Source organism: Natator depressus, chromosome 1, assembly GCF_965152275.1.
Source record: "Natator depressus isolate rNatDep1 chromosome 1, rNatDep2.hap1, whole genome shotgun sequence".
NCBI lineage: Eukaryota > Metazoa > Chordata > Testudines > Cheloniidae > Natator > Natator depressus.
This window is the reverse complement of record NC_134234.1, coordinates 75,039,333-75,057,190: the sequence shown is the minus strand read 5'-3', so window position 1 is coordinate 75,057,190 and position 17,858 is coordinate 75,039,333. Positions and strand designations below refer to the sequence as shown.

General features: G+C 36.9%; 1 protein-coding gene across 1 annotated transcript in view; it reads left to right on the top strand.

Annotated features, from left to right (window-relative positions):
• KLHL1 (kelch like family member 1) overlaps positions 1 to 17,858 on the top strand; it is a 425,450-nt gene that overhangs the window by 286,059 nt on the left and 121,533 nt on the right. Inside the window, exon 6 of the mRNA XM_074961818.1 lies at positions 15,989 to 16,175. Coding sequence (XP_074817919.1) covers positions 15,989 to 16,175 — 187 coding nt within the window. The remainder of the gene's footprint in view (positions 1 to 15,988; positions 16,176 to 17,858) is intronic.

Sequence of the window (17,858 nt, the reverse complement as noted above, 5' to 3'; positions counted from 1 at the left end):
TGTTCGCGAACAACTCAGGAACAGAAATGTGAGAGAAATACATCAAATAAAACATTTGCTATGAATAGGTTGTCCAGCTGCAATTGTCAGTATATTTTAGTATTACACCTGGTGTTAAGTGCCAACAATGTTAAAATAAATATTGACAGAAAAGTAAGTATTCTTTCCATAGTTAAATACTTCAAAGGTAAAGAAAAGATTTTCATTAAGGAGCTCAGAGAAGTTGAAGATGGAAAGAAAATCTATGAAAGATGGCATAGGTTTATTCCTCTTCTTCTAAATAAACAATAAACTGATGGTTTTAAGATGAAAAATAATTGACTTATCTGACAGGACAAGCAGAGCTGAACAGCAGCACAATCAAAGTAGCTGGAGCACAGAAAATAAGCCCACCTGATACTACTGGTTAGTGACAACTGAACTGGGTTTTGTACTGCTGTAATTCATATCTGCCTTTGATTTTCCCAAGAGGGTTTTCTAGATTTGTGAGTAGTTAGAAGACTTTAAAAGTTTAACAACTTTACAAATATACAACTGATACTACAGTGCTAATTTCCTGTGCATTTAAAATAATCTCATCTGTGCACATACTGCATATAGTAACTTCCATTTGAATCATTTGTTTCAATATTTTCATAAGGGCAAATATTTGTAAGCATATAAAAAGGCAGTATTCCGCTTCTCAGAGATTCACAATAAAATTAAATTTGTCATTAAACATACATTTTGAGGTTATAGGTGTGAAAGTTCATAGATAAAAATTGTTTTGGAAAACTCAATTTACCTAAAAGGCAAGCTACATCCCATTATCACTCTTTAACATATGGAGAAAATGAGGTCTGGGAAGGTACCCTTTTGAAATAGTAATATTTATCTCTTGTAATAATTAAAGAGATAAACAAACATTAATTATTCCTCAGAATATCCATGGGAAGTAGAAAAGTAGTAATAATCCCATTTTGAGAGTAAGAAAAATGGAGATAATGGGCTCAAACCTGCTCCCATTAAAGTCAATGGCAAAACAACATCTGACTTTGTTGGAAGTAAGATTGGCCCGTAAAGAGAGTAAGGCCAAAAATGTAAACTTTAGGTTCCTAAAGGTAGGCTACTAATGTCTATTTAGGTGTCTAAGGCGATGGCATGAATTTCAGGCCACATCTTTAACAGCTAACTTCAGGCATCTAGGATATAAAATGTAAAATGATTTTCTAAAACCACACAGTAGTAACAGTAGAGTTCTTACCTTCTAGTCTTCCACTAGACTTGACTTTCAGAAGTATTGGAGTGACTTTCAGTGAAGTTTTCAGATTGCTTTCTTTCACTCACATTAAACCTACTGACTCACTACAGAGCTGCAGTAAAGGGAACTTAGAACGGTAACTGAGAAAGGGCTTGGTGGTTTGGCTCAAATTGAATCTGAAAGGAATTGAAATAGAGAAATACAGTGCCACAAAGTAGCTGAGAAATCTCATAACACTGCCAATCTGAGAAGTGTAAGCAATGTCTGGAAAGCAATAAACAGTTTTGCTTTACAAAGCAGCACTGGCAGTGGTCCTTTGAGAGGAGACAAAGCACCATGAGCTTCTGAGTGTGGCAAAGGTCATAAATCCTTATTTCAGTGTGAATAAATTAGAATCCTAATTAAGCAGAAGCCCTAACCATTAAGTATCACTGAGCTTAATTTCCTTCCGGAGGAAACATCCTGATTAACTGGATTACCTGATCAAGTACATCCTGATTCAGTTGAAGTGTACTGTCTATCTTGTTGTCATAGAGGAGAGGTAAGTAGGTACAGGAAGGGGAAGAATACTGGAACTTAGAGAACATAAATTCCTAATTGGCCTGATATGCATTTTGTTTTCTCAACTGTACTTTTTATCATTTCCTAAGTAGTGTGATTAATAGTATTGTACTTAAGAGATTTCACTTAGTAGAATCAGGATATGTTGGGCTCAGTCAGAAGCCAGTCTATGCACTCGCAGAAAGGAGTGGGGTGGGGGAAAAGGGAACACTTGCAACTTTTTCACTTGCAGTGGTGCACGGGATGTGTGCAGTCGGGGATAGAGAGTGGGTAAAGTATTTACTCCACTTGCCATCTCTCAGTGCAGTGGCCAGCACAGCTGAACTGGCTCAGAGGAGGGTGAGCTGTGTCAGGAAAAGCATTCATCCTCCCAGGGAGCAAGGGGGAAAAACAGCAACCAACTTGTCACTCTGGGCTTAATACATAGTAAGTGGCTATTTGTGTAGCCCTAAAGGGACATTGCATGCTCATCTTTGTAGTTTCTATGACCTACCCTTCCCCTTTCAAATACCACTGCCGGAGCCAGGACACTGACTCGGAAAATATTTACTGGATTTTACAAGAAGATGAATATTACAATTAGGAGAAAACCAATAACAATAAACCTAAAATAAATGTTTTTTTTTTTTTAAAAGATGGCCTAATAAAGAATGATCCATAACAGTGTTAGGTTCTTTAAACAAGCAAACTGTCAAAGTAAAGTGGAAAAAATACTCAGTTTTGTTCTTTAAAATACATTGTATCTAAACTATATATGTACTTTACACATTTTACATTAAGAATTTATTAAAATGTGTTTTATGCTTCTGCCATTTGCAAATATTTTGCTACAAAGTTTGGCCAAATGATAACAAAAAAGGTGATATTTGTGTCCATTCCTTTGTTGCACCATTATTCTTTGAGTTCTTACATTATAGGAACAGCATAAAAATAAATACTAGTAAAATATCATGGCATGATAAATGAGTTAATGTAGTTCATAGGGTTTATTATTTCCTCCTATGTAGCTATGTGCTCCTTCATCAATCCAGTATTTTCCATCTGTTTTCCCCACACTTTGAAGGTAGAACATTACATTTATCTTGTGTGCTCTAACTCCCAGGTGATACCAATACTCCTGCTGCAGTGCTTGAGTAACTGCTCTAGATTGATTCCAATTGATTCCTAGATTGCTCTAGGATTGATTCCAATGAATTGTTGCAACTTTTACTTTGGCTTTGCCTTATAATTTAGGCCTGCTCTATACTTGAAAACTAGATTGACCCCAGTATGGATGCAGATAGGTCAATAGAAGAATTATTCCATTGGCCCAGCTACCGTCCCAAAAAGGTGGATTAATTACATTGATGGAAAAACCCCTTCCATCAGTGTGGGAGTGTCTACACTACATGTGCTAGAGTGGTACAGTGTCAGCAGTGCAGCTACGCTGCTGTAGTATTTGTAGTGTAGACATGCAAGTTGATTCCCTCTTCAGATTCACAGAAAGGCGTTTCTGCATGAACTACTCACACTTACGTATGCACATCTGACTTACACAAGACAGGATCAAGCTATAAATCAGGAAGCAAAAATAAATGAAATCCATAGAATCAGAGACAGACAAAGATTTTTAAATGCAAAAATAGAAAAGCCATATTACCTTCTCTCAGGAATATACTGCCAACTTGGTGATCACAGTTTCATTCATAATATTCATGGATAATGCGGGAGAGATGCATTCATCTCTCGACTGACATGAGGAAATACAGAAGCCAAAAAATGGCAAACAAGAACTTGCTCATGAAGAGTTTACTACTCACTCAAGGTCATACTGGGAGTCAGTGTCAAATCCAGAACCAAACCCAAATCTTCTGACTGCCAGTCTTCCTGTGGTTAAATGAGCAGATCATATGAGTTTTATGAGATCTCCTCTCATGCTACCTGGTCTCATGATAGATGGTTTGAGAAGTGCTGAGCAACCAGGATCACCTTCCATTCCTAAAAGTGGCCAGGAAGGGAGTTCTGGAAGCAAAGAGAAGAGAAAATTCCCTCAAAGCAATTGGTTGTGGGGGAAGAGAGAAACAGATAACAAAGGGGAGATAGTACACAGGAGACAGAAAGCTGTAGACTAATCACAACACAAAATCCTGACTTAATATTGTGGTGTATCAGCATGTCATGATGTTAAAACACAGTAACTCAACATCTTAAAGAGACAGCTGTCACAACACAATGTCAGTGAGTCAGAATGATTATTTTGTGGATCTCTATTACTCTATTTCATCACAGAATGATATGTTAGAAGCAACCACAAAGATCTAATCTAATGATTTAGTGGCACTCAGTTTTTCAAAGCTATGCACCATTGGGACACACAGGGTTACTTTCCCATCTGTTTCTTGGCCCTCAATATAATACTTTGTTGGTTGGATTTCAGTTGATTTACCATAAAACCAGTACTATATTTTTTTACAATTTTGCTTTTGAGCTATAAGGAACTTTCTGCTCTGGACCATAAATATGTCTCAAGCACAATTAATTTGAAGAAATTTCCTTGAATACCTCTTGATCCCAGGGAATGTTGAGTTATAGACCATTTTGGTAATGTGATAAATTATTGTAGAATAAGCTATTTTTTTTATATAGAGACAAAGTTTAACGCCAGAAGGGACCACTAGATGATCTAGTGTGACCTTTTTATATCACAAGCCCACAACACCACCCACCAGCCACACACTAACCCCATCAAAGGAAATGAGACCAAAGTATATGAGAACCGGAGGAGATTGGACTATTATCTGCCACAGGCAAAGAATAGGAGAAACCATGGTGCACCAGTACTCGAGACCCCTGCAATGGCTGGGAAAATAAAGTGATATATTCAGATAATCCTGGCCAGTGATGTGCACCCACATGCTGATGGGGAAAATGAACCCTTCCCCCAGGTCACTGCCAATCTATACTGGAATTGGAAAAGATTCAGAAAAGGGCAACAAAAATTATTAGGGATATGGAACAGCTTCCCTATGAGGAGAGATTAATAAGATTGGGACTTTTCAGCTTGAAAAAAGAGATGACTAAGGGGGGATATGATAGAGGTCTATAAAATCATGACCATTGTGGAGAAAGTAAATAAGGAAGTGTTATTTACTCCTTCTCATAACACAAGAACTGCGGCCACCAAATGAAATTAATAGGCAGCAAGTTTAAAACAAACAAAAGGAAGTATTTTTTTCACACAATGCACAGTTAACCTGTGGAACTCCTTGCCAGAGTATGCTGTGAAGGCCAAGAATATAACAGGCTTCAAAAAAAGAACTAGATAAATTCATGGAGGATAGGTCCATCAATGGCTATTAGCCAGAATGGGCATGGATAGTGTTCCTAGCCTCTGTTTGCCAGAAGCTGGGAATTGGCCACAGGGGATGGATCACTTGGTGATTAACTGTTCTCTTCATTCCCTCTGGGGCACCTGGCATTAGCCACTGTTGGAAGACAGGATACTGGGCTAGACATTTGGTCTGACTCAGTATGGCCATTCTTATGTTCTTAATCTGACATGGGGGTAATTCCTTCCCAGCCCATATATTGTGATCAGTTATACCCTGAGCAAGAACCAGCCAGCCAAGCACCTGAGAGAGATAACGCTCAGTGCCATCTCAGTGCCCTGGCTATACCTGATGCTTCAGAGAAAGGAAATAAGAAAAATGTCTCAGAATACCCTGGGGGTGGTGGGATCCCTTCCTGATCCCTGCAGGTGGCTGGCTGAAACCCTGAAAACATGTTATAAACTTCAAGAATAAAGAACATAAGTTATAAATTTTCTGTTTTTGTTTTATTTAATTGTTCCTGGGAATTTGTCTGTAAAAAAAAAACAATATTTTTTTCTGGCTAAATATCGGGGTTTATTTTGATGGAAAGAAGGACGGGGGGGGGGAAAGGTATTCAGTAGATTGAATTCCATTCACCAATGCATTAAAGTGGTTTGCTGCGGAACTAAAACAGAACTCAAAACACAATATTTATAAACAATATATCTGTAATCCCCAAATAAAACTTTTCATTTGAATAAACAGTTTACTCTTATACACTTAGAACTATTAGCCTACAAAGATTTACATTTAATAATAGGGCCACACCATTTACAGTACATACACTCAATGTCATCCTTTTCTCCAATTTTTGTTTCTTTTTTAAATTTTTGAATACTTCCTTTTGTTCTGAAACATATTCGGACACAAATTTTCATTTTCTTCCCATTTTAGTGTGTCAGATCTTTAAACCGTAATCTGCTAACAGCTTGAAATATATACTTGGTGGGTGTGAGATTCATCAGTACATTCAGATGTGCATGGACTTCAGAGCTTGCGTGCATGCCTGTTTATTTATTGTGTGAGTCTTCTAGACTAATACATAGCCTTACTTCAACAGGCAGCTTTGCATATACACACAGACTAATGTATTATCGTAATACATATATCTCATACTTAGTGTGATGGCTTCGGTCACAGAGACCCCACCCTGGGACTGATGTGTTGAAACTACCTTTGAGGCAGTTTTTCCTGTCAGCTTGGGACTCCAGAACCCTGTCTTGTTGAGGCAGACATGCAAGCCTGCTGCAACACAGATGCAGGGTCTGAACCACATCCCCATAGCTGCAGATTTTAACTGAAAACCACTCAGCAGATATCCTGTCTCCAGCACCCAGACACCCAGCTCCCAATGGGATCCAAACACCAAATAAATCTGTTTTACTCTGTATAAAGCTTATACAGGGTAAACTCATAAATCTTCCACCCTCTATAACACTGATAGAGAGATATGCACAACTGTTTGCTCCCCCAGGTATTAATCACTCACTTTGGGTTCAATAATAAACAAGAGTGATTTTATTAAGAATAAAAAGTAGTATTTAAGTGGTTCCAAGTTACCAAGCAAAATAAAACAAAACACACAAATCTAAGTCTAATACATTTAAGAAACTGAATACAGGTAAATCTTACCTTCAGAGATGTCCCAATAAGCTTCTTTCACAGACTAGACTCGTTCCTAGTCTGGGCCCAATCTTTTTCCCTGGTACAGTCCTTGTTCCAGCTTAGATGATAACTAGGAGATTTCTCATGACTGAAAGCCCCCTTTGTTCTGTTCCACCCCATTTTATAGCTTTGGCACAAGGCAGGAATCCTTTGTCTCTCTGGGTTCCCACCTTTCCCTCTAAATGGAAAAGCACCAGGTTTAAGATAGATTCCAGTATCAGATGACATGGTCATATGTCACTGTAAGACCTCATTCTTCATTACTGGCTGGCCCAATGTCCACAAGAAGGTTTGCAGGTAAATAAACCATCTACAGCCAATTGTCCTAGTCAGTGGGTACCATCAAGATTCTAAAGCACCATTAATGGCCTACACTTTGCATAATTACAATAGGACCTCAGAGTTAACTTAATATTTCTAGTTTTAGATACATACAAATAGGATGAACACACTCAGTAGATGATAAGCTTTGTAATACCTTGCAAGAGAACTTTTGCATAAAGCATATTCCAATTACATTATATTTACGTTCCAAGCATATTTTCATAAAGTATATGGAGTGCAATGTCACACATTGTATTGTATTTTCCTAATAAAATTTTTGTATATTTGAATGATACAAAAGTAGGATGATCAGAAAAAAAATGAATATCCTTTGTAAAATCTGGATTTTTTTTTGGTAAAAATTGGTTTAAACTGAAAATGAAGGGGCTTACTTATAAACCACAAGTGAGTCCCAGAGCTAGTGAGTCCTGCCCGCACCATCACATGCAACCCTGTCATACAGTTGTCCTAATATATTTGTCCATCTCTCTCTTAAAACTAAGTAAGTCATTTGCCCCCGCAACTAGTATTGGTAGGCTGTTCCAGAACCTCACGTCTGATGGTTAGAAATCTTCTAATTTCTAACCTGAATTTATTCATGACCAGTTTATATCTATTGTTTCATGTGCCAAAATTGTCCTTTAGCTAAAATAGTTCTTCACCCTCCCTGGTATATTCCTCCTAATGTATTTATAGAGAAAAATCATATCTCTTCTCAGAACAAGCCGATCTCTTTCAGTCCCCTCTCATAATCATCATAGTCATTCTAGTAGTTCTTGTCTGCATCTGTTCCAGTTTAAATTAATGTTTTTTGAACATGGGTGACCAGAATTGTACACAGTGTTTCAAATGAGATCTTACCAATATCTTGTACAATGGGCATCAATACTTCTCTATTGGAAATGTGTTGTCTAATACATACTAGGATCCCATTTGCCTTTTTCATATCCACATCACATTGGTGCCTCAGTCATCCTGTGATCAACTCACACACCCAGGTCTCTCTCCTCCTCTGTCTCATCCAACTCATTCAACTGATTAGCAATGCTGGAAAACCTACTCGCTTTCTGTTGTTTTAATATCTTTTGGTCTGCTTTTATATCGATAAAGCACTTTACTATATATTTTTGAAAGCAGTATCTCCTCTGTCCATCCCATGGAAATAAATACATAAATAATAATAATAAAAAAGTAAAATAGATGGTAAAGAAGATGATGATCCTCTTACTGCAAGCCAAGAGGAAAGAGAGAAAGGACAAATCTCAATAGTTCTTAAAGTTATTGCAGATATGAACTTTTAAGATGCTCAAATAACATGACAATGAGGATAAATACCGTAAGTAGATGATTGACTCACAGATTTATAGGAAGTGTTGTGGTTGAGATTTTATCTACATAACATACCTAAAGACAAGGCAGACGTGGGGAAAGAAGTGATACACCAAATCCTATAAATAAGATGTTTCTATATTAAGACAGCTAATTCCATATTTGGATGCTCAAGTCAGCACTTAAGTACCCAGGTGGTTGTTGTAGTGCAGATCCTAGCACCAAAAATGTAAAATTTGATATCTTATGTTAAGTGACCAGATTTGAAAATTGGACTCCTATACAGTTGTGATATGCTTTTTTCTATTACCCAGCACAAGATATATTTGTTATGATGTGTCTATCATTTTTAAGATGGAAAAAATTTGATATTAATTATAGTAGACCTTAATAAATCATTAAAAATTAAAGCAACCTAATACAGCTATCTCAGATTTCATACGGAGGAAAAAGTTGATAGGCTGGTATTTAAATTTGTTGTGGTTCATTTCTGGTAAGTGAAAAGGGGTGGGGAATGTTTGGTCTAGTTGCTCTGATTGGATAATAAAGCATTTAGCAAGAGCAGACATTTTTCTTTTTAACTGCTGTCTTAGTGAGTAATTACTGCAGTTTACAGTCTATGACAGAGTCATTCTGAAAGTTTTATATGGTTTTAAAGCTCCAACATCATTTTTATCAAAATGAAATGCACAGAATCTGTAAAGCAGTAACCTCCTAACTTGATATACTACAGAAATATATTATCTCCTTTAGTGTTAACGAATAGAAGAACCATTCATTCTTTTAAAGGCCAAATTTGCTTTTAATTTACATCATGGTTTTATTTCAGAAGTATGAGCACCAATAGGTCCCATGCACTTCATTTGTAGTGGGTGGTGTTCAGCACTTATAAAAGTCAAATCCTATGGTAACATAAAAAAACCACATTACTGAATGAGACCAACATCCATCTAGTCCAACATCCATCTCTTACAGTTACAAAATTCTGCATAATGGATAACTCTGGAATAACTTGCCTATTAGGGAAGCCTCTTTTTAATCCTCTTCAATTTATAGTTGACTTACACCCTGAAATATTAGGGGTGTGTGTGAGTAATACCCTAGCTAATGTAATAATAGATGGCCCTCAGTTTCTATATAATTTTCAAATTCGGTTTTGAGTCCAGCTGTTCTGAATACAGTACTGTGTAATTAAAATAGTATTTCCTCTGATCTGTTTTAAACGTGCTGTCTTTCAATTCATTTAATGTCCCCTTGTTCTTGTATTTTAGACAGGTTAAACAGGACCACCAGTTTAGCAATGAGAGCTTCAGAGTACTCTGCACTTTCAAAAAATCAGATCACTCCTGGATTTTGGTACCTAATATTAGGTATCCTTAGCAAAAATACAAAGGATACTTTGGTACATAGCTTCTACTGAATGAATCCTTTATAAGATGCACTCTTGTTAATTCCTTTATTGTATTTAATACAAAAGGGCTAACAGAATTGACTTACAGTATGGAAAGTTACTTGAAGAACTAAATATGTTTCACTTGATTAAATTTCTAGTGTAACTGTCTAGAAGTATTTGAGCATATGGAGATCATCGCGGATATGCAGTTGAACCTGAGCCCCCACTGTGATGCTGTGGCCAAAAGAACTAATGCAATCCTGGGATGCATAAACAGGGTGATCTTGAGTAGGATTTGTGAGGTTATTTTACCTCTGAGTTTGGCACTGGTATGACTGTTGCTGGAATACTCTGTTCAGTTCTGGTGCCCACGATTCAAAAAGGATGTTGATAAATTAGAGAGGGTAGAGAAGAGAAGAGCCACAACAATGATTAAAGGATTAGAAAACGTGCCTTATTCTGATTGACTCAAAGAGCTCAATTTATTTAGTTTAACAAAGAGAAGGTTAAAGGGTGACTTGATTACAGTGTCTAAGTATCTACCTGGGAAACACATATTTACTAATGGCATTTTCAATCTAACAGAGAAAAATATAACACAATCCAATGACTGGATGTTGAAGCTAGACAAATTCAGATGAAAAATAAGTCACACATTTTTAACCGTGAGAGTAATTAACCTTTGGGGGGAAAATTACCAAATGATCATGGTGGATTCTCCATCACTGACATCGTTTAAATCAAGAATGTTCTTCTAAAAGATTTCCTCTAAGAATTATTTTGGGGCAGTTCTATGGCCTATGTTTTACAGGAGGTTGGATTAGATTATCACAATGATCTCCTTCTGGTCTTGGAATCAATGAATCATCTTAGTGTTCAGTATTTGTGGAACTGCTAGCACTTTGGGGTCCTCATCTGTGACTGGGGCTCCTAGGTGCTACTTCCATACAAATAAATAATAATAATAATTAGAAGAATGTAAATACCCTGAAGGAAAGGGAATTGTGTAGGGAGGTACAAGAGGATGAACTGAAGAGTAGCAGGATGAAACTCAAAGAAAAATGTCCTGAACATCAGGGAAATAATGAATACCTGAGAGTATTTAGTACTAAACTGATATCCATGAGAGCTGGTTGAAGCCACAATAAGGGAGTTATTTTTCCTTAGAAAGAGTACACCACACATAATATACTGTAAGGAAAACCCTGCTCTATTTGGCATATGACCAAGATGACCTTTATTTATCCCCAGTTTCTCTTTCTCTGTTATCTGACAACATTTATAGTCTTCATGTAAAGCACCATGCTCACCTATTGCAATATATAAATAAATAATGATCATAGTACCAAAATGGTTGAACTGAGGAACCATGACTCTTGAAAGTTGGTAGATGTACTTTTCTGCACGTTACTATTGATACTCAGAAGCATCAGGTATCACAGCATGTGCTTGTTATTCCAAATTGCCTTTTGACCTATTTTCCTTTCAGATTTTCTCTCCTTATTTAAAAGCTCCTATTTAAAAATAGCATTCCTTATTATAATTCTTTATTAGCTGGCCTTCCAGAGTGAAAACTTAAGGATGTTCACAATTTACAGCAAAACTGCTCACTGCATGTTCTCCCCTAACATTAGAATTCATAAATGTTTTAACTATGAAACCCTTGAATAGCTTGGCCTTAAATATATCATTGATCTCCTGTCATCAACCTTCCATTCTGCCCTTTCCATTTTCCATATTCAAACTTACTTATTATTCCTCAGATACAAACTGAGGCTCTGATTCAGGAAAGCAAGTGCTTAAATCATATTGAAGTTAATGAGATTTCAACAGGTGCTTAAAATTTAAACATGTACTTAAGTGCTCTCCAGAATAGGGGTGGTCTTAAGCATTTACCTAAGTTCTTTTCTGATTCAGGACCTCTGTCAGTGCTATTCAAAAGTTTGGGAACCTCTGTTATAGAACAAAGCCCACTATGTACGAGACTGAGAGCTTGTCTACATTTATGCATCTCTATTTTCACTTCCCAGAATATTAATTCAGTTGAGTATTTAATCATGTTATTGTTGCAGGTGTTTTACTATACTTTCAAATGTAAAACATATTATTCTAAGTAGTGGTATATTTCAAACAAAATAATTAAAATCTCCATATTTTTAGAATATTTGATAAGACAGTACACCAATGAATAAGGTCTTTTAAAAGGTTGTATGCCTCCTGTAAAATGATGGCATTAGAAAGAGCAGAGAATAGAGGAAAAAAATGAATAAGAAAACTGATTTAAGGGAAACTTACCAGGATAAGCACTTGGTTTAGGAATCTTTAGTACATTATGTACTTCAGTAACTAGTATATATAGCACCTTTTATCAGAAAATGTCAAAGCATTTCTTTTTTAAAGGAAGGTCAGGTTTGGGGTTTAAACATTTATATAGTGCTTTTCTATTTTAGAATTTTTTTGTATCCATTGAGAAATATATTGTGGAATATAAATACCTTTACAAAAAGAAAAAAAAAAGCCAAATGTATGAATAGTTCTAAACAGCTATTTTATCACAATTTTACACAGTAAATCCTGTGAAAAAATAAGGAAACTTAATAACAAAATAAATCTGGCCCTAATTATAGGCCCAATATGACTCTCATTGCTCAGAGCAGGTGTAGATGGTGGTAAAAATCTTAATGGTTTGTTCACAATGCGGCGTCTTCCCACTGGTGGATCTGCACTGGTTCTACAGCAATACTGGGAGGCTTTCAGAAAAAAATCTTTTCATATAAGACCATTTCAATCAATGGAAAAAATTTCATTGTCTTTTAGGGAGAGTACAATCAACCCTTATCTGAGAACTAGATTCAGGAGGTTAGATATGAATCATAGAAGATTAGGGCTGGAAGAGACCTCAGGAGGTCATCTAGTCCAACCTCCTGCTCAAAACAGGACCAACCCCAACTAAATCATCCCAGCCAGGGCTTAAAAACCTCTAAGGATGGAGATTCCACCACTTCCCTAGGCAACCTATTCCAGTGCTTCACCACCCTCCTAGTGAAATAGTTTTTCCTAATATCCAACCTAAACCTCCCCCACTGCAACTTGAGACCATTGCTCCTTGTTCTGTCATCTGCCACCATGGAGAACAGCCAAGCTCCATCCTCTTTGGAACCCCCCTTTCAAGTAGTTGAAGGCTGCTATCAAATCCCCCCTCACACTTCTCTTCTGCAAACTAAATAAGTCCAGTTCCCTCAACCTCTCCTCATAAGTCATGTGCCCCAGCCCCCTAATCATTTTCATTGCCCTCTGCTGGACTCTCTCCAATTTGTCCACATCCTTTCTGTAGTGGGGGCCCAAAACTGGATCATAACAGAATCACGGAGGCAGATTTTCACCTGGCAGTTTTTTTATTTACATGAGCTGAGGATCTGCCCCTGGAAATGGAATCTCTCCCAAACTCTCTTCCCAGACTCTCCAATTATAAATTATCTGACTCCCTCTTATGTTTTAAAAGGGTGTACAAATAGATTTTCACTGATTTTGGTAGGAAAGAAACTCTTCTGCTCTGTTTATTAAAAGGGAGAGAAATTAAATTTGCATTCACCTGATTACTCCAGCTTCCTTTTGCAGTCTATGTTGCTTTTTCTGAAGTTCAAAGACAGACATGCATCCTGTGTCCTTTTTTCCCCCTCTCATTTCCTCTGAGTTCTGACCTTTTGATTTTCCCATTCTTTTAAAATTATCTTCCACAAAAAAATAGCTTACTGTTCCTGCTTGCATAAATACTTTTGTTACCCAGAGCTCTTTTTACATACTTGATCCATTGTTTCTAACCAATTTTATTAGTCTGTTCTCCCTAAATTACTAGCTTTTAACATTGATATACTGATATGTTTCTGTTACTCTTTGAGAGGGCATAAAGAAGACAAGAGGAAAGTGGCTATGATGTACAACATATATAATACTCAATACAACATATATAATGCAGGATATTTGTGGGTCAAAAGGGAGTGATTTGATACAGCCCCAGGAGCTTGCTATATGTAAAAATAAAACATACATTAGTAATGAGTGTATGTAGTGAGGTTTTCCTTTCCTAATTCTCATTAATTGAGTGATATTGTCAATAGATGGAAACATAAAATGAATTCCAAAGATTTAGTAGTTTGTTACCTTCTCTATCAACCATATACGAATTGTACAGGGTTACAACACTTCTAATTGTTGTAAGTTTGTAACCGGTCCAAACAGTCAAAACTTACACTTAGTACAACTGCTTAGTAAAATTACATTAGTTCAGATATTTAGAAATAGGTACCTAAATGGTGAGTACAAAATCCATCCACACAAACAGTAATATGCAAACACCAAGTAAATATAGGGTAAACCTGGTGTGACAAAGCTCTGGCTTTGTCTCCATGGGTCCCACATTTCCTCACAGATTTCACTAGCCTCAAAGGCTCACTGTGACCCTCCACATAACCCTTCTCTCTCTAGGGAAAAGGGTCACAGTCTACTGAGCCATTTTCATCATAAGCCAGCAAAGGAGGTGAGGAGAAGCTATCCTCCCTTGCAGTTTCTGTTATCTCCCAGTCTCAGTGATTAACCAGGGGGTGCAAAGGGGGAAACACAGGCCCACCCTCTACTCTGGGCTCCAGCCCAGGGACCATAATAGTATCAGCTATGGTAGCTGACCTTTTAGAAACATGACACATACAATTCCCTGTGCTACTTCCCCACAGCAGCCCCCACTTCCTCAAGGTCCACTTTACCTTACCTCAAGGTCTCCTTCCTTGTGCCTGATATGGTATGTACTGCACAGTCTCTCCAACAGCACAACTTCCTCCCACAGCTCCTGACATCCACACCCACCTGACTAGCTGGGAGGCTTTTAACTAGTTTCAGTCAGCCCCTGATTGGCTTCAGGTGTCCCAATCAACCAATCTCCCTGCCTTCTGGAAAGTTCTTAATTGGCCCCAGGTGTCTTAATTGACCTGGAGCAGCTGCCATTTCACTTATCCTGGTACTAGGGATTTGTTTAGCCTGGAGCTAATATATCTGTCTCCCACTGCTTTTCTATAGCCATCTGGCCTTGCCCCATCACACTGGATTATCCAAATTTCAGATTTCTAAGCTTATGTTTCTATTCCCTAAATCTGAGTTTTTATAGGAATCAATTTTCCTTTGTCTTATTCTCCAATAATAAGAGGTTTATGTGTTTAGATTTTCAAGTAATTGGATTTTATCTGTGTTTACTTGTGTTTACTTGTATTCTCAATTAACTATTTTTTCTTCTTCTACTGCATCTTTTGGTTCTGAGATAATCATGGTGAAAGACACCTCGGAGATAACTAAAACAGACAACAGATATTTCAAGTGTTCAACTCAATGTCTCCCCTTCTAAAAATTTACAGATCCTACCATACTACAATTTCTTTTTAAATTTACTTACTGATTTGGGCAACCTCGTTCATCAGGCACCCATATCCCATGAATCTTGATTACAACTCCTGTGCCAGTTTCAAGAGATGCAGTCATTTTATTACTGTAAATTTAGCAGAAAGCGGCATAAGTGTTCATCTACGTCTGCAGTGTTAAATCAGATTGCTACTAACATACACAGCTGAAGCAGAAATAATCCAGAAAAGCCATGAGAAACTCTCAAATGAATAGCTAAATAATGTATTTGAAAACAATTAGCGTACATCTCTGTAAACCACTTTGTGGAATACTATAGAAAGTTAACAAAGAACTCTGACTAATGAGTATATTTGTGATCATTTAAATATGAATGTTTTTACCTATAATGGGAGCCATTAAAAATCAACATTTATCCAGTTACCATGCTGTGGTGTACAAAAGTGTTTCCCAAAATTCTGAATAGTAAATACCTCCCATATTTCATATACCGTGGGGAAGTAATTGTTCTAAATGTGTTTTCATGATCCACACAGCATTGCCCATTTCTTGTACGAAAGGTTTTGAAATGAATAAGCTTGACAGAATCTTGCCTGCGACAAGATGATATATTTAGTGTTACTTTTGTAATCAATATTGTTAATTTCCTGGTGTCTTTCCCTTTGCATAGTACTATTTATCCAGGAATACATTATTGATTCATGATTGTGTCATTCACAGATATTGGCTGACCTAGAAAATCATGCACTTTTTAAGGATGACTTGGAATGTCAGAAGCTAATTCTGGAAGCTATGAAATACCATCTTTTACCGGAAAGAAGAACTCTAATGCAAAGTCCAAGGACTAAACCTAGAAAATCTACAGTTGGAACACTGTATGCTGTTGGAGGAATGGACAACAACAAAGGTATTAGCTTATTGTTTGTTTCTTTTTTCTTTAAACAGGTTATGCTTTGCAGCTGTGACTATATTTTGACTGATGGCAAATAATGAAATAATTTTCTATTCAAAAGCTTTGGGGGTCTAATCCAACGAGAAGTAACTTTGCAGGCTATTGGCTTATAGAAATTCCACTAGTTTTAGGGCAAAATGTAACTATCAGATAGGGATATCCCCTCTCTAACACATGTAAAATGACTCATTCCCAAGAACTGAGTCTTGAAATGCACCTAACTTTATGCTAATAAATATCACATAAGGTCTGGGAAATGATGTTTGGGATTCCACTGAGTATTCTTTGAGAATTCCTTGCCCTAACACCCTCAAGATGGGTTCCTCCCTTTTTAAAAGGTACCACTTACAAATCTTTATTTTCTACTTTTCAATTATGGGGCTAAGAAAATGTTATCACCATTTTTACAATGCTCCATTTTTATAACGATAAAATTACTTGTTAATTGAAAAAAAATTGAAGTTATAAGGATTATATTTGCCAGGAATCATTTCATTTAAAGTGGAGAAATTAGAAAGCAATGGAAACTGGAGCAGCCTTTGCGGTGAACATTTTAAGAATATTACTTTTGTATCTTTAAAATTGGTAAAGGAATCAAAGTGATTTAATTATTTTGAAACCAAGGAAATCATTGTACTAAAATGGTGTTACAGAGCCTTATAATGAGACTTGATAATGAGACAGGCTTTCCTTGCATTTCTAAAGGCTCACTAACAACAAACCCACAGTATCCTCCTGTCAAGGTTCCTTCCCCACTCTGAACTCTAGGGTACAGATGAGGGGATCTGCATCAAAAACCCCCTAAGCTTATTTTTACCAGCTCTGGCCCCCAAGCAGAGACAAAAAAAACTCTAACTGCTTTCAATTTAAAACCTGCTTTCCAGCAGCCCAAAGGGAAAAAAAATGTCCTTTTTTAAAATCTGTGCTTCTGGTTCAAAAAACCTCAAATTGATCTCAAAATGATTTCAAGTTTTAATCCCACCGCTCTGCCACCATGTCAAGGTTCCTTCTCCACTCTGAACTGCAGGGTATAGATGAGGGGACCTGCATGAAAACCCCCCTAAGCTTATTTTTACCAGCTTAGGTTAAAACTTCCCCAAGGTACAAACCATTTTACCTTTTGTCCCTGGACTTTAAAAATAAGCTTAGCGGGTTTTTCATGCAGGTCCCCCCATCTGTACCCTAGAGTTCAGAGTGGGGAAGGAACCTTGACACCTCCACTTTCATGCCAGCCTTTAGGCTGAAGATCGTATTTTCAAACGTCACTTCTAGTATGAAAAGTATTGACTTACAACCAATAAAGAAAAGATAAAATATATGTCTTTCACAGTTCACATCTAAACTTTTGGAATGTACATTCACAGTCACAAGTGTATATAATGTGAATAAGACCATTCCTTCCATACTGATAAGTCACACTTCCATGGGATTGTATGACAAAATGAATCACACATTATGGCTACTGGTATTCTGTATAGCACTTGAAATTTTTCTGTAAAACCCTTGACGTGTCCAGGTTTTTTTAAATAGCTGCACAGCTTCTAATTCAATTGAGTTTATTTTAGTCATATGTAACCTTTCTCCAGTCTTATGTAACCCTGTCAGAAGCAACAAGAGTCAGATTCAATATCTAGGGGT